At 43.0% G+C, this 18,231-nt stretch overlaps 1 protein-coding gene across 4 annotated transcripts in view; it reads left to right on the top strand.

The window, feature by feature from the left end:
* PTEN (phosphatase and tensin homolog) overlaps positions 1-18,231 on the top strand; it is an 87,574-nt gene that overhangs the window by 10,087 nt on the left and 59,256 nt on the right. The window contains exon 1 of one of the 4 annotated variants that reach the window (XM_030571165.1): positions 4,789-4,960. The exons of 2 other annotated variants lie outside the window; for them this stretch is intronic. In XM_030571165.1, the coding sequence (XP_030427025.1) occupies positions 4,824-4,960 (137 nt within the window). In that variant the 5' untranslated portion in view covers positions 4,789-4,823. Of the gene's footprint in view, positions 1-4,788; positions 4,961-18,231 lie in introns of those variants that run through there. One more of the 4 variants, XM_030571169.1, reaches the window with a different exon arrangement.

Genomic DNA, 18,231 nt, shown 5'->3' with positions numbered 1-18,231 from the left:
TGTGGGGCCATGCGGGTACCCATAGCAGTGCTGCTGACTTGAAGGTATACATTGTCCCCAAGTATGAAATAGTTGTGGGTGCGGACAAAGTCACAAAGTTCAGCCACCAGGTTTGCCGTAACATTATCGGGGATACTGTTCCTGACGGCTTGTAGTACATCTTCGTGTGGAATGTTGGTGTAGAGGGCTTCTACATCCATAGTGGCCAGGATGGTGAAAATACTATCTCCGCTGCCAAATCTATTCAAGGGACACCATCATAGGACATAATCACATCAGCCACACCTTTAGAGGCTCGTTCACCTGCACATCTACCAATGTGATATATGCCATCATGTGCCAGCAATGCTCTTCTGCCAGGTACATTGGCCAAACTGGACAGTCTCGACACAAGAATAAATGGACACAAATCAGACATCAAGAATTATAACATTCAAAAATCAGTTGGAGATCACTTCAGCCTCCCTGATGACTCAGTTACAGATCTCCAAGTCGCAGTTCTCCAACAAAAAAAAACTTAAGACAGACTCCAAGGAGAAACTGCAGACTGGAATTAATTTGCAAACTGGACACCATTAAATTAGGCTTGAATAAAGACTGGGAGTGCATGGGTCATTACATAAAGTAAAAACTATTTCCCCATGCTAATTTTCCCCCTGATGTTACTCACACCTTCTTGTCAACTGTTTGAAATGGGCCATCCTGATTATCACTACTAAATTTTTTTCTCCTGCTAATAGCCCACCTTAATTGATTAGTCTTGTTAGAATTGGTGTGGCAACACCCATTTTTTTCACATTCTCTGTGTGTGTGCGTGTGTGTGTGTGTGTGTATGTATCTTCCTACTGTGTTTTCCACTGCATGCATCCGACAAAGTGGATTTTAGCCCACTAAAGCTTATTTCCCAAATGAATTTTAGTCTCTAAAATGCCACAAGTACTCCTCGTTCTTTTTTTCTTTGGGCAACTGAGTGCTTACCAAATACCTTTGATCAAGCAGAGAGAGATTTTTGATACCTAAAACCAAATAAAAACATAACAAATCTAGTATTTCATAGGCCCAGCTCATTAATAATTATAGAAAGTGTTTTACTACCATAGTGTCATCCAGATTAGAGATGACAATGCCTAAATTAATGGAACAAAGTCCAACTGGATTTATAAAAGGAAGAAACCCCTGAAATAATATAAGAAAACTCCCTACATGTGCTGCAGCATTTCACAAGCGCTAATAAAGAGGTCTATGTTCTTACGATGAATGCAGAAAAGGCTTCTGACTTGGTAAATGCCCTTTTTTATTTAGAATGTTGGATATGTATAGGTTTGGGGAATGCTTTCAAAGTGGATTTAAAATCTACAGAAATCCTATGACATGTATTTGGGGAAATGTCATAAAGACCAAGCCTATATCTTCAGACAAAGAAAAGAAACAAGACACGGGTGTCACTTATTTGATTTGATTGTTGAACATTTAGCACAAAAGAACTTAAGATCCTGAATTCAGGGAACTAAATATATTGGGAATAGAAAGTTTCATTATAAACTAATCTTATTCTTTTGATAAATATAAATAAAAGCTGATCTGTATTACAGGAAATAGTTGAAACGTATGGTACAGGAATATAGACTTCACTCACTCACGCCCGTCACCCCTCCAGAGTCCTCTAGCTGGTTCCAGGTATAGCCCATTTTTTTGCTATCAGCCTGAAAATCGCGTCGCCAAGTGTTTCTTGGACGGCCTCTTTTCCGCTTGCCTTGGGGGTTCGACCGCAGTGCCTGTCTGGTGGTGATAGCTGGCGTCTTACGTAGTGTATGTCCTATCCAACCCCACCTTCTCCTTCTGATTTCTTCCTCTGCTGGGAGTTGACAGGTCCTCTCCAAGAGGTGGATGTTACTGATAGTGTCTGGCCAGCGGATCTGGAGAATCCTTCTGAGGCAGCTATTAATGAAGGTCTGGATCTTCCTGATGGTTGTTTTGGTTGTCCTCTAGGTTTCAGCTCCATAAAGTAGGACTGATTTCACACTGGAGTTGAACAGTCGAATTTTTATTGCCAAAGACAGCTCTCTGGAGCTCCAGATGTTCTTGAGCTGTAAGAAGGCTGCTCTTGCCTTACCAATCCTTACTTTGATGTCTGCGTCTGTGCCACCCTGCTGGTCGATGATGCTACCTAGATAGGTGAAAGACTGCACTTCTTCCTGGGGGCTTCCATTCAGTGTGACTGGGTCATTGCTGATGAAGTTAATCCTAAGGATCTTGGTCTTGTTCTTGTGAATGTTGAGGCCAACCTGTGATGATGTGGCTGCCACTATGTTGGTCTTCTCTTGCATCTGCTGTTTACTGTGCGAAAGGAGTGCAAGGTCGTCAGCAAAGTCCAGGTCATCAAGCTGGGTCCACAATGTCCACTGGATTCCGTTCCTACGCTCGTAAGTGGATGTCTTCATAATCCAATTGATGATGAGGAGAAAGAGAAGTGGTGACAACAAGCATCCTTGCCTGACTCCAGTTTGCACCTGGAAGCTGTTAGTAAGCTGCCCTCCATGGATCACTCTACAGTGTATACCGTCATATGAGTTCTTGATCAGGTTGACCACCTTTGCTGGGATGCCGTAGTGCCGAAGGAGCTTCCAGAGGGTCTCTCGATCCACGCTATCGAACACTTTCTCATAATCAACAAAGTTGATGTACAACGAGGAATTCCACTCCATAGACTGCTTGACTATGATGCGAAGCGTTGCTATCTGGTCTGTGCATGATCTATTCTGCCGGAAACCTGCCTGTTCATCTCGTAGCTGTGGATCGACAGCATCCTTCATTCTCTCTAAGAGGACTCGATTGAAGACCTTCCCTGGCACCGACAGGAGTGTGATTCCTCTGTAATTGGCACAGTTGCTAAGATCTCCTTTCTTGGGGATTTTGATGAGATATCCCTCTTTCCAGTCTACCGGAATCACTACTTCTTCCTATATCTTCTCAAAGAGGGGGTACAGCATTTCCACTGAAGCATCCAGGTCTGCTTTCAGGGCCTCTGCTGGGATGTCATCAGGTCCAGCCACCTTCCTATTCTTCATCATGGTGATGGCTTTTCTGATCTCATCTCTGGTTGGTTTATTGCAATTAATTGGGAGGTCCTCGTTGGCTGGGTTGATATCTGGTGGATTTGGTGGTGCTGGTCTGTTCAGGAGTTCCTCGAAGTGCTCCGCCCATCTGTTCATCTGTTGTTCTATTCCTGTTATAGACTTTCCCTGCTTGTCTTTAACGGGACATTCTGGCTTGCTGAACTTTCCAGACAGTCGCTTGGTAGTATCATATAGCTGTTTCATATTACCACTGTATGCTGCCTGCTCCGCTTCTGCTGCCAGTTCATCCACATACTCTCTCTTGTCCTTCCTGATATTGCTCTTCACTGCTCTATGGGCTTCAGCATACTCTTTTTGAGCTTTGGCCTTTGCTGCTCTAGTCCTGCTGTTATTGACTGCTGCCTTCTTCTTTCTGTCTTCTATCTTGATCAAGGTCTCTGTTGTGATCCACTCTTTCTGCTGGTGTTTCTTAATTCCAAGCACTTCCTGGCATACTGACCTAAGTGTGTCTCTCACTTTCTGCCATCTGTTTAGTACACTGTCTTCCTCTTCCTCAGACTGATCCTGTAATACAGAAAACTTATTCTTCAGTGTCAGTCCAAAATCTTCCTTGGTCTTATGGTCCTTCAGAAGGCTGACGTTGTACTTCACTTTTCTGTCTGACGCGTCTATCCAGTTCTTTTTCAGCTTCAGCTTCAATCTGGCCACCACTAAGTGATGGTCGGACGCCGCGTCTGCTCCTCTTCTAACTCTAACGTCCTGCAAGGATCTTCTGAACTTCTTGCTAATGCAGACATGATCGATCTGTTTTTCTGTCATGCCTGCTGGTGATACCCAGGTACTCTTGTGGATCCGCTTGTGAGGAAAGATGCTACCTCCTATGACCAGGTTGTTAAGTGCACGCAGATCCACAAATCTCTCTCCATTCTCACTCATCTCTCCCAGAGCGTGGGTCCCCATGACTTGTTCGTATCCTGTGTTGTCAGGTCCAATTTTGGCATTAAAGTCTCCCATAAGGATGATGATGTCGTTGTCCGGGGAGAATCTCTAATATTTTCTGGAGTCTGTTGTAAAAATAATCTTTGTCCTCCTCTTCGCTGTCATTAGTTGGAGCGTAGCACTGAACAACATTCATCTTAATCCTCTTCATTTTAGTTCTGAAGGATGCTGTGATGATCCTGGGACCATGTGCCTCCCAACCAATCAGTGCTCTCCGTGCCTGCTTGGACAACATGAAGCCTACTCCATGTGTGTGGGGTGCGTCACTCTCTTCATGCCCTAAATACAGCAACCGCTCTCCTGTCAACAGTCGTCTCTGTCCCGCTTGTGTCCATCTTGTCTCGCTAATGCCTAATAGGGTCAGGTTGTTGCTCCTCATCTCTGCTGCAACCTGCGCCGTCTTTCCTGACTCTTACATGGTCCTCACGTTCCATGTGCCTATGATAATCCTCCTGGTTGCAAGAAGGGTAATCGGCTTAGTGGCTTCTTCACGGCTTTTACCACCCAGCGTCATGCATCTTCGAGTTGAAGACTGTTCTTTTTCCAGGGTAAAAGTCTCTGTTGTCTCTATTGTTGGCTTTTCTGTAGCAGGTTGATTTTTTACGAGGTGGAGTTGCTAGCCCCACGGCCAACCCTCCTCCTTTATCCTGACTTGGGACAGGCAGATGGCCCCAAAGGACCTCTCTGGTGGAGTTAATATAGACTTAATTAGTCTAAATTAGAGATAATGTGCTTCAGCTCCAGAGGATGCTTAATAAACGCCTTCTGAAAGTAGTTGATGATAAAATTAGATATTTAGGCATTAATATAACACCTGAAGTGGGGGAGCTGTTTAATTTAAATGTTGAGCCATTAATGAAAATTATTTACTGTGATGTGGTAAGGTTAACATACCTATGTTTGATTTTGATAGGTAGAATTCATGTACTTAAAATGAATGTCTTCCCCAGGGTCTTTTTCTATGGTTCTCTTTACACCCCCTGAAAATTTCTTCAAGACATTTAATGTGGTCAGTTGGGAACACAAGAATCAAAATGAAATAGCTGGAATCTCCAGTTGAAAGGGGAGGTTAGGTGCTACCAAACTTCAGTGATACTGTAGGTAGCAAAGATAAGACCAGTACTGGAATGGATCTCTAACAGAGCGACTTCTTCAGGCATACAGATAGAACAGAAACTGCCAAACTCAATATCATTGTATAATTATGTACTGGACTTGTATCCTAAAATTCTAGCATCCATGAAACATCACCTACTACTAAAAAGTTTAGTGCTTTTAAACCCAGGTTGAATCAGTTTTTAGATGTTGGGGCAAATTTGCCCCAACAAATAGAGGACTTTCTTTAGGGATGGGCAACCCTTAAAAAGATATCTGATATATTAAAAAAAAGAAAAGAATGCACAATTTGAGTTTGCATGATGGTTTACTTTATTAAAAATCACTTTCAGAGAAGAAAGGAACCAACAAAGCAATTTGTATTAGAAAATGTTATATAAGGTCTCAGAGTTTCATCACTCAAGATTGTCTAGAATGTATAATCTCATGACTGTTTTTAAAGAAGAAATTTCTCAAAGCTATTAAGTTACGAAGTGCACACTGTAAATATGAAATAACAGCAAAAGAATGGAATTAAATAATGTAATGATAAATATTGGCTCTAAGACTAACCAAAATCAGTACTGTTCAGTTTATAGCAGGGATAGTGACTTGGTGGACCACAGGACAAATCCAGACTGCCAGACGCTTTTGAGTGAGCCCCAGAATCTTTATTTATTTACTATCATTTTTATTTTTCTCTAGTCTGGACCTTGACTATACTTTGACAAAGAAATTTAGACCTTGACAAAAAATAGACTACCCCTCGTTTATAGAATGTAGGTTTCTCCAGCTCAGTATTTATTTTATTATATAGTGCCAGAAGTCTGTCTGAAATGTAAAACAGTCGACCCTCTTTCATATATGAGATATGGTACTGCTGGATGGTAAAACACTTTTGGAAAACCATCATGAAATTAAAAAAAAAAACACAAATCAGTGATGGAACTTGAATTGGACTTACAAGACATGTTGAGAGTTAGCCTGTTAAAAAGATTCAAACCAGGAATAAGGAAGCTGTGCTTGCTATTGCCATGTTTTATAAGCAAAAAAAAAAAGCTATCTTAAACTTATCTACAGTAGGAATCCTGGACCCAGGATTCCTACCGTAGATAACTGGAATAAAATATTAATAAACTATCTTATACTGAAAATCTTTTTTTTGAGCATAGTGCTAGATGGATTTCACCAAGGAAATAATCATAGAATCATAGACTATTAGGGTTAGAAGGGACCTCAGGAGGTCATCTAGTCCAACCCCCTGCTCCAAGCAGGACCATCCCCAGATTTTTACCCCAGTTCCCTTAATGGCCCCCTCAGGGATTGAACTCACAACCCTGGGTTTAGTAGGCCAATGCTCAAACCCCTGAGCTATCCCTCCCCCAGCTTTCACAGGAAAACATAATAGAAATACAGCTTTCACAGGAAAACATAATAGAAATATTGAAATCACTGAGATACTTTGTAAGTAACATAATTCTATACTTAGGCAAGAAGACTATTCAGAGGATAATTGATTTACTCCCTCATACACACCTTAACTTTTCTTTCTGTTCTCCTGAGACTTCCCCCCTCGACTCCAGAAAACGTTTTCTAAAAAAGAAAACAAAGTTAATATGAATGGTTTATGTATTACTGATCACCCTCCCAGTGTGTTGTTTTAAAAAGAATGTTGATGATATAACATATGGTAAATATACAATATGTTGCTTAATATTAATTCTGTATTAAGATATGTACCTATACGTGTCAAGACAATGTCACTGTAATGTCTTGTTGTAAATGATCCAAAATATCAATACATAAAATTTCTCCTTAACTAAAAAAATCTTTAAAAAGAACAAAATGTCCTATTATTGGGTCGTTCCTAGGTATATTCTCACTCAAACTTTAGCATTGGCATAGAAGCCCTCCCAGAAGGAGTCGAAGCACAGCCACATATTGTGCTTAGAAGCATGGTTGATTATGCTGTTTGGGTTACTTCGGATCTAGCAACTATTTGGGGATCTATACCCCTTTTGGCAACTACCTTTTGTCCTTCCTTGTGGTATGAAGTGAAATTACTTTGACCAAACTGGTCTTGGAAAGAGTGGATCAAGGATGCACCCTCTAATTCTGCTCTTGCATTCCCATAATTTTTTTCCTCTCTCACAAGACAGTGCTAAGTGAATAAATTGCATCCTTCCTCTACATGGCTATCATAAACAGATGGTTAAGAGTTAATGTCCATTTTACCTGTAAAGGGTTAAGAAGCTCAGTAAACCTGGCTGACACCTGACCAGAGGACCAGTAGGGGGACAAGATACTTCCACATCTTGGCGGAGGGAAGTCTTTGTGCTTTTTGTTCGTTGTTCGCTCTTGGGGCTCAGAGGGACCAGACGTACACCCAGGCTTTCCCAATCTTTCTGAATCAGTCTTTCATGTTTCAAAATTGTAAGTAATAGCCAGGCAAGGTGGATTAGTCTTATGTTTGTTTTCTCAACTTGTAAAGGTTTCTTTTGCTGGAAGGATTTTTACCTCTGTTTGCTGTAACTTTGAATCTAAGGCTGGGAGGGTGGTCCCTCTGGTCTATATGAATCTGAGTACCCTGTAAAGCATTTTCCGTCCTGATTTTACAGAGATAATTTTTACCTTTTCTTTCTTTAATTAAAAGCTTTCTTTTTAAGAACCTGATTGATTTTTTCCTTGTTTTAAGATCCAAGGGATTGGGTCTGAACTCACCAGGGATTAGTGGGGGGAAAGGAGGAGGATGGTTAATTCCTCTTTGCTTTAAGATCCACGGAGTTTGGATCTGTATGAAGCCTCTCAAGGCAACCCAGGGAGGGGAAAGTCTGGGGGGAAAAAGGAGGGGGATGGTTAATTTCTTCTTGTTTTAAGACCCAAGGGGGTTGGGTTTCGGTTCCCCAGGGAAAGTTTTGGGGTAACAAAAAGTGTGCCAGACACTAAATTCTGGCTGGTGGGCAGCGTACCAGACCTAAGCTAGTAATTAAGCTTAGAAGTGTTCATGCAGGTCCCCACTTCTTGTACTCTAAAGTTCAAAGTGGAGGAAAAAGCCTTGACAATGGCATAATAGAGATGATCCCTAATATGTTAATGGAAGAGAAGTTCATTGTCATTACTTCCTATTACCGAGACAGGGTAGAGGTTTCATCCCATTCAGATAACTCAACAAATTTGTCATTCCTCAGAAATTCTGCTTGGTGATCAACCCCTTCATAATCCAGTGCCTTCTACAGCAGTGTTTTTCAGCCTTTCAAGATTACTGTACCCCTTCCAGGAGTCTGTCTTGTGTACCCCCAGGCTACACTTCACTTTAAACTGTTTTCTGTATTTTTGTGTCTGATGTTGTAAAGTGTCACAACACACTATTACTGAAAAATTGCGTACTTTCTCATTTTTTACCATATAAAATAAATAAATTGGAGTATAAATATTGTAAGTATGTTTCAGTCTGTAGAGCAGTATAAACAAGTTGTATGAAATTTTAATTTGTACTGACTTGGCTAATGCTTTCTATGTATCTTGTAAAACTCAGCAAATATTTGCATGAGTTAATGTACCTCCTGGAAGACCTTGGCATACCCTCTCGTGGTTGAGAACCACTGGTCTCCAGGGTTGGTTTCTGGCTCCCAACCAGAAGGACACATTTAAATTTAGTAATCCAGGAAGCTCATGGAAAGTATCCTCAATTCACTGTAGTTAATCAACATTATCAGCTGCCCATGGTCTTCAGTGTCTAGCAGTGGTGGTAACTATTTTGAGACTGTGCTCTTGTACTCACCTTGGCTAATATGGGATAAGTCACTTCAGGGCTTGAAGAACCCTGAGGACAGTCTGCTGATTATTTTACTCATTCAGACCAAGAATTACTCTAAAAAAATGTCCATCTTGCTGCTGGCTGAGACACTAGAGTTGATGGGGCAGTCCTGCAGTATAGATCAGTCAAAGCTTATTTTCTGCCGAACCAATGCTAAACTGTGGTTACGTGAGATGGGCTTGTGAGCTTATGTAGGTTTACTTACATCCTCAGTAAGGATGGTTAAGGACTGTATATTGACCTTGTTGGGATGACGTCAACCATCATCTGTGGAACAATGGCATCGGTTTAGTATGTTGATGAACGAAACTTTGCCAGGGCTGTGAAAGTGTCCCATTCTAGACATTACTGCCTACAGTACTCATGGATTCCTCCACTTGGCAATGGGGGGGATCACCTGGACTAGATACTAACTTAGGTGCTCTGGACTCGAGGGGAGTCCAGCCTTACTGCTTTGCAGGCACAAAGATCAATTTGCTTGACCTGTGAGGCATGCCTACCTTAACGTAGGTATTTCTCTCTCAAAATGCTCACGAATACTACCCTCTACCTTGTATGTCATTTCTCATTATGGTTGGTTGAATTCTTCTTGTGTCATAGATTCTAAGGCCATGTCTACACTTACACTTTTGCAGCGCTGGTAGTTACAGCTGTGTTCGTACAGCTGTGTAGGGCCAGCGCTGCAGTGTGACCACACTGACAGCTACTAGCGCTGCAGTGTGGCCACATTTGCAGCACTTGCAGCGCTGTTGGGAGTGGTGCATTGTGGGCAGCTATCCCACAGAGCACCTTGTCCTATTTTGGCGCTAAGTATCAGAGGGTAGCCGTGTTAGTCTGGATCTGTAAAAGCAGCAAAGAATCCTGTGGCACCTTATAGACTAACAGACGTTTTGGAGCATGAGCTTTCGTGGGTGAATACCCACTTCCTCAGATGCATGTAATGGAAATATCCAGGGGCAGGTATATATATGTGTGCTAGCAAGCAAGCTAGAGATAACGAGGTCAGTTCAATCAGGGAGGATGAGGCCCTGTTCTAGCAGTTGAGGTGTGAAAACCAAGAGAGGAGAAACTGGTTCTGTAATTGGCAAGCCATTCACAGTCTTTGTTCAATCCTGAGGAGAAACTGGTTCTGTAATTGGCAAGCCATTCACAGTCCTGTGAATGGCTTGCCAATTACAGAACCAGTTTCTCCTCTCTTGGTTTTCACACCTCAACTGCTAGAACAGGGCCTCATCCTCCCTGATTGAACTGACCTCGTTATCTCTAGCTTGCTTGCTAGCACACATATATATACCTGCCCCTGGATATTTCCATTACATGCATCTGAGGAAGTGGGTATTCACCCACGAAAGCTCATGCTCCAAAACGTCTGTTAGTCTATAAGGTGCCACAGGATTCTTTGCTGCTTTTATTTTGGCGCTGTGGCTTGTGGGAAGGGGAAGGAAGTGTGCGAGTCTTTCCGCTTCCTGTTCCAATGTCCCGTGGTGCTTTGCTGCACATTCCGAGCAGTTTGGCGGCATTGTGAGTCTGCAGCGCGATTTCTGAGATTTCTGTTACAAATGGAGCCTGAGCTGCTGAGGACCTTGCTGATGAATGTTGCCAGCACATCACGCATGGCAGTGGAGCTATTCTTTCAGCTGCAAAGTGACAGTGAGGAGTCAGACGATGATATTGAAATGCCTGACGCTCAAGACACTCAATTGCTCGTGGCAGTAACAGACGTGCTCAGCATCGTGGAACGGCGCCTTTGGGCTCGGGAAACCAGCACTCAGTGGTGGGATCACATCGTCCTGCAAGCATGGGATGACGAGGAGTGGCTGCAGAACTTTCGGATGAGAAAAGCCACTTTCATGGCACTGTGTGCTGAGCTCGCCCCTACCCTGCGGCGCAGGGACACGAGATTGAGAGCTGCCCTGCCAGTGGAGAAGCGGGTGGCTATTGCAGTCTGGAAGCTGGCAACTCCAGACAGCTACCGATCGGTGGCGAACCAGTTTGGAGTGGGAAAGTCCACCATTGGAATGGTGCTGATGCAAGTTTGCACAGCCATTAATCGCACCCTGCTAAGAAGAACTGTGACTCTGGGGAACGTGCAGGACATTGTGGATGGCTTTGCACAAATGGGTTTCCCTAACTGTGGAGGGGCAATAGATGGAACGCATATTCCTATTCTATCCCCACCCCACCTAGCATCAGAGTACGTGAATCGCAAGGGGTATTTCTCCATGGTTCTGCAAGCGCTTGTGGATCACCGTGGGCATTTCACTGACATTTACTCAGGATGGCCTGGAAAGGTGCATGATGCACGCATCTTTCGGAACAGTGCCCTGTTCAGGAGGCTGAGGGCCGGGACTTTTTTCCCAGACCGCAAGATCACAGTAGGGGATGTCGAAATGCCCACTGTGATCCTTGGAGACCCCGCTTACCCCTTAATGCCATGGCTCATGAAACCGTATACAGGGAAGCTTGACAGGAGCAAGGACTGGTTCAACTACAGGCTGAGCCGATGCAGAATGACTGTGGAGTGTGCTTTTGGCCGTTTGAAAGGGCGCTGGAGGTGTCTTTATGGGAAGCTAGATTTGGGGGAAAGCAGCATCTCCGCTATTATATCCGCGTGCTGTACCCTCCATAATATTTGTGAAGGGAAGAGTGAAAGATTCAGTGAGGAATGGATCTCTGGGGTTCGATGCCTAGAGGATGAATTTGCACAGCCAGAGAGCAGGGCTACTAGAGAGGCCCAGGAAAGGGCTTCAAGGATTAGGGATGCCTTAAGGGAGCAATTTGATGCTGAGAGCCAACAGTAATGTTTAGTGCCTTTGCTGTGCTCCCTTCTACCTTGGGGTACAATATTTACCGCTTCCTGCAATAATAAAACGTATAGTAAAAGCCATAAAATCCTTTATTCAAAGTAGAGTACATAAAAGGCCAGGGGGGTTAGGGTGGTGGAATGTACATTCAGAGGTTTGAATATGTCCTGTTTGGATTCCTGTTCAATATCTGCTGCACTTCAGGATTACTATGCTGCAGAGTAATGGGGGTGGAGTGCACAGGGTAAGAATTGTAGTTATCAGGGCTGGTAGGTGATCGTACAGGTGTTGGGGGCAGCTGGGGGTAATAAGAACCAGGCTGCTGGAGAAAGGTGTTTTGTGCAAATACTGGGGAACAAGAAAGAGAGCTTTGGGAGGGGTGTGGGTTACCACGGTACAGATCTGCCTGCATGGCTACGAGAGACTCGAAAGAGTCAGTTTGGCGAGCCAGGAGGCTTATCAGGTGCTTTGAGGTTTTTTTGGTAGCCAATTCCTTTCTCCGGCTTTCTGTTTGCCTCCACTCCATACATTTTCTCTCTCCATTCCTGTGTCTTCCTACTTTCTCTGTTGTAGTGAATCATAACTGCTTTGATCAATTCTTCTTTTGATTTTCGCGGATATTTTCTCAAGTTCTGCAAACGACGTGAGGCCGGTGATCCGGCTGCATTAGTCAAGGTCACTAAAAAAACCATAGATAGAAACATGTAATACACAGAGGCTACATTGTTTATTACACAGTGAAGGAGTTTTTAGACTTTTTGTAGCATCCTTCCCACATACCTAACATAACACAGAGAGGCCAGGGAAGCGAAGGCATGGTGAGCAATGGGGTGAGTGTTTGTTTCTGCCCCGACTGCACCTGGGAGGGGGAATTGATCAATGGGTCACTGGGGTTTATCTGCACTGGGTACAGGAGGTAGCTGGTGTCCTGCACAGGGGACAGTAGTGAACAGGAAGGTGGCGAGCTGCTGGCAGAGGGGGCGGTCCGCGTAACTGCCGGCCTGCTGGTGAGCGGGTGGGGGGGGGAAACCGGAGCGCACCGCGGGGCTGGCTGCCTGCTGGAAAGCGGGTGGGGAGACCAGAGCGCACCGCGGGGCTGGCTGCCTGCTGGAAGGGGGTGGGGAGACCGGAACGCACCGCGGGGCTGGGGGGGGACCGCGAACCTGGCCACCTGCACTCAAGTATCCCTAAATTCTCAACAGGATTTCCTACTGCCAGATATATCACTGCTGCGTGTTACCTGGGAAGAGAGGGAGGGTCTTCTACAGCAATGTGGATTCCGCCCTGGCCCCTATCCAGCTTGCCTGTGTGCAGCGATGGTCCCCCCACCCCTCGCTGCACAGTGGATTGGACGAGTTAGCCTGACTGGGATAAGGACCACGGTGGCTCTCCCTATAAACTTGCGAAAGCACATTGCCCACGCTCTGGCTGCAACTTTTCAAGAGATTACTGAGGCAGATTACAGAGACGTGATAGAGCAAATCAATGGGCTATTCCACGTTTAGGCATACATGCAGGCAGCCATAACCCAAACCCTCCTCTCCCAAAACATAAACATCTGCTTACCCCGAGCACGCTCCGCAGCTTCTTCCTCACCAGCAACTTCCAGCTGCTGCGACTGGCTAACCTCCTCCTGGCTTGAGAAGAGCTCCTGGCTGCATGCCTCCTGGGACTCCGGGGTGTCTCCCTCCATGCCAGTAACCTCACTGTCGGCTTCCTCTACACCCTCCCCCACTTGTCCCTGCTCTGAACTCTCCATCGTGCTCCTAGGATTGGCAGTGGGGTCACACCCAAGTATGGCATCCAGCTCCTTGTAAAAACGGCAGGTTGTGGGGGCAGCTCCTGAGCGGCGATTTCCCTCACGGGGTTTGCAGTAAGCTCTCCTCAGCTCTTTTATTTTGACCCTGCACTGCAACACATCCCGTTCATGGCCCCTTCTCATCAAGGACTGTAATATCTGTCCATAGGTATCATAATTTCTCCGCTGGAGCGCAGCTGTGCTTGCACAGCTTCCTCACCCCAAACACTGATGAGGTCCTGCAGCTCGGAATTGTTCCATGCTGGGGCTCGTCTGGGGCATGGAGGCATGGTCGCTGATTGATTGGTTGATTGCACTCCATACCTGGCTGAGCAAACAGGAAGGGGATTTTTAAAATTCCCGTGGGGTCAGCTGAGCCCAGGGCAGTGGAGTGTGCATGATTACCAGAGAGGCTTCTAAGGTATGCTAGGATACCTCCTTATACCACGGATGTCAATAAAAGCGCTGGTGGGCGTCCACACTTGCTGACCAGCGCTGGATCCCCTACACCTGAGGCTCGACCGGGTGTACAGCCAGCGCTGCAACCAGGGAGTTGCAGCCCTGGCCGTGCTTTGCAAGTGTGGCCACATCCTAAGTTGCAGCGCTGTAACCCCCTCACCAGGCTGCAACTCTCCAGTGTAGCCATGGCCTAAGGCCAGAAGGGATCATTATGATCATCTAGTCTGACCTCTTGTATAATGCAGGCCATAGAAATGTCCCAAAATATTTTCTAGAGCATATATTTTACAAAACCATCCAATCTTGATTTAAAAATTCAGTGATGGAGAAGCCACCACAACCCTTGATAACTGGAAAAATTTACCATCATTAAAAATTTACACCTTTATTTCCAGTCTGAATTTGTCTAGCTTCAACTTACAGCCAACTTAGTACAACTATTTGATTGTTACAGGTGTCTCTCTAGATTGAAGAGCCCATTATTAAATATTTGTTTCCCATGTAGGTACTTATAGACTGAAATCAAGTCACCCATTAACCTTCTCTTTGTTGAGCTAAATAGATTGAGCTCTGAGTCTGTAGCTATAAGGCAAGGGAAACAGTCAGGTCAGTGTCTTGAACTGAAAGTGCAATGTTCAACATAAGTGATCCCTGAAGGAAACTATCTTTGGATTTCTGTTCCAGAGGGGAGGAAATTGTTGGGTAGATCTGTGTGCCATCGTTGGAACAAGAAATAATACCAGTTTTTCTTGGGGCGGGGAATCATGGCTGACAGTTGTCTAATTTGTGAACAGTCTCAAATCTCCTTATGCGTTTCTTCCAATCCCTTTCACACCCAGACTGATAAGTGTAGGCAGGAGAGGAACACTGTTAAGCAGCCCCAGCCAGGGCAAAGCACTTTGGTGATCAGGCCAAGGATTTGTTACTGGATCTGTAAGTCCCACTTCCTGGCATTCTAGATCTGATGTCACAGAGCTGAAGCTGGATTCTCCATCATATGTCTCTGTATTTGATGGCTTGAATGTGGACAACCAAAATAGAAGATAATGAAAAGGAAAGCAGAAAATCTTTTGCTATGAAGCAGTTTTCTGTACAGCCACAATAAAACAGAAATAATCTCTTTAAATCCATCCTTTTCATTATAGTCTTCTGTATTTCAAGCAGCGAAATCTTTCCTCTCTGTTCAGTGAGTTCAACTTGCTAGTCAACTTTCAACTCCCTAGTGCTAAATTTTCTCGCCTCTTCATTATTACTAAAATGATTACTCCATATGCTTTGCCTTTGAGTCACCACCATCTTTAGTTATCAATATGGTGCTCGCATGTCTCATCAGATTACTTTCTCATGTCCATTTCATCAGCCTAGTGGCAGAGATACAGATACTACTGGCTGACTCATTTTACATTATGCTTTATAGGACTGTGCTGGTGCTTCACCCTTACTCCAAAATTCCTATCCTAAGTGATTTCTGGCTTCCGGTGAATCCGGTCAGCCTGCCTGTGTATTTTCCTAAGCCCCACTTACATCCCTTATTGAGTATGGGTTATACACACACAATGTCAAAAAGGGTGGGAAATCTTCCCCAGCCTTTTGGTCCAACCCAGATTAATATTGCAAGTGTAGCTTTGGCTGTCTACCCTCCACAGTTCCAAATATTAATTCTAATTGCTTTAGAATGTAGAAGAGATGTACTTGGTTTTGAGAATAAACACTGTACATTATCTGCAAATCATAGACTTTAAATAAAAGTTTGAGCAAAATGTTTCCATAAAGTTAGGTGGCTAAAGGAGAAATTTTCATTTTGCAAAGCAATATCATAGGTATGTAAGCAATGACATTTGGATATTTTAAAATATGCAAATTAAATACCTGTAGGGAACTTGGATGTGACCTGTGTTGTTTTATCTTGAGTTCCTTGTTTTCAAACATGAAGCTGACTGTACAAAAGTATATGCATACACTATTTCAGCGGCAGTAACCTTTTTTCATTTTATGAAAAAGTTTTGAGTTTGCTAATGCTTTCCACACAATCCATGTACATTTACTCGAGGTCCAGGAGAAATTAGTATCTGGTTCTCGAAACACAAGATTTTTCTTGAATAGTCAGTGTCAAATGTAAAATTAACTAATGACATTATTGTATTGGAAATATTCTGTTTTTAGAAAGCTAACATTACTCTTCATCTTTTAAAATGCAGGCAGTTACTTTTAAGTTTGTTGTAGTGCTGTGTTGAAGTTTTTTTAACTTTTTGTGAAGGCTTAGAAAAATGCCTTATTTGACAACCCTGGAAACTAAAACTCATCCACAAAGCCGGGAAACTACTGGCAGAACCAGTGCCAGCTTCTTCCCTCCTGCCTTCCCATGTATTCCAGCTCTAACCTCGTGGAGCCATCTCTAGCGATAAATTTGTGTTCATTAAGCCATTTGACCTCCCTGAAACTGCCTGCAAGGTTGCCAGTTGTAACTCTTTTCTAAAATATTTTTCTGTACATGAAATTGCAGTCCTAGGATTCAGTGCTATACTCACATCTGTTCTTATTTTAACACATCAGTTTAACCACAGAGGTTCTTCTGCAGTATTATGACTGATAACTAGAGCTTGTTTTTGCTTGAGCTTTCCAGGATTTTAGCAGCTCATGTTTCTTTTCAATGTGAACAGCATGTACTGCCATGACTAATTAATTTAATTCATTCTGGCTGATGTGCAAACACACTTTGTAGATAAGTGTAAACACTTGTATGTTGTTTCTTATTGAACATTGCCAGGTGACATATCATATATATAATAACGGTACTTTTGGTTTATCATGGTTATAGTTCAGCTCATAGAGCTGCTACATGAAGAGTAGAAAAGACTTCTTCTCTTGTCCCTTCCCCACCGTTGAGACAGTGCTTTAGCTGACCTGAACAAAGCAGGGAAAACTTGACCTTGTTCCTATTTAGTTCAGAAAATTCATCACGTATAATTCTGTGGGTTGTTCCTCGATTTCCATTTGACTGACTCTGGTAAGTGAGGGACAATTAGAGGGAAACAGTCAGATTAAATTTGACCTCAAATTTAGACTTTTATTTAAATAAACTTTTACAAAATCCAGGATCAATAGGAAAAAATACCAGTACTGGTTTAAAAACAGATCAAAATTCCTGTTACGTTTTTCAACTCAAACAATCCTAACTTATGCTAGTGTGTGAGAAGATAAAAATGAAATGGGAAACAGTGAAATTCATTAGTCTACCCTACCTAAACTATGGTCTATGAAAAGTTGATTAATTTTATTTTTAAAATTACCAGTTTCATTAATTTATGGTGATTTCTGTAAAATAGGTAAGAACACTTTAAAAAACCCACCCAAAATAAGCAAATAAAAAAGCTATTCTTGTTCTGACAGTGCACATCTAACTTCTGTGCCTTGTTTAACTTTAAAATGAGTGTACTCTCCACCTCGAGGATGTGATGAAACAGGTTTGAAAGGCTTCGAGAATTTTGATTGTACCACATTATAAAAACATGACGGTCTAACATTGACAGTCACATAAATCAGTGTAAGTATCAAATTTAGCCCAAAGTATTCTTATCTTCATGCTGCTATCTGAAACTTTAGTAACATTGTAGAGGATTATATTGCAAAATGATCATTAGCGTTTTAGCACTGGAAAAAACATTCAATCTATTTTTGGAGATTGACTATTTAAGTGATACTGGTTCAAGTAATTAGAAAATAACGTCCTTCCTCCCTCTCTGCGTGCCCAAAGTACTAATTGGAACTCCTTATGCAATGCGTTAATGGCTAATAATGGTTATTTCAATCCATTTTGGAATTTGATTTTTAATTGCACTGGTGGAATGAGGATAATCAATGGGACACAGTAATACAGGGTACAAAATATATCAGAAGGACAGAATAGGTTGTACTGGTGGGGGAGTGCCACTGTATGTGAAAGAAACGTAGAGTCAAATGAAGTTAACATCTTAAATGAACCAAACTATACCATAAAATCTCTCTGGATAGTAATTCCAAGCTCTAATAATAAGAATATAGCAATAGGGATATATTACCAACCACCTAACCAAGATGGTGGTAGTGACTGTAAAATGTGCAGAGAGATTAGAGAGGCTATAAAAATAAACTCTATAATAATGGGAGATTTCAACTATCCCCATAGTGACTGGATACATGTCA

The sequence above is a fragment of the Gopherus evgoodei genome, chromosome 7, assembly GCF_007399415.2.
Source record: "Gopherus evgoodei ecotype Sinaloan lineage chromosome 7, rGopEvg1_v1.p, whole genome shotgun sequence".
Classification (NCBI taxonomy): Eukaryota; Metazoa; Chordata; order Testudines; family Testudinidae; genus Gopherus; species Gopherus evgoodei.
This window is presented reverse-complemented; position numbering and strand designations above follow the sequence as displayed.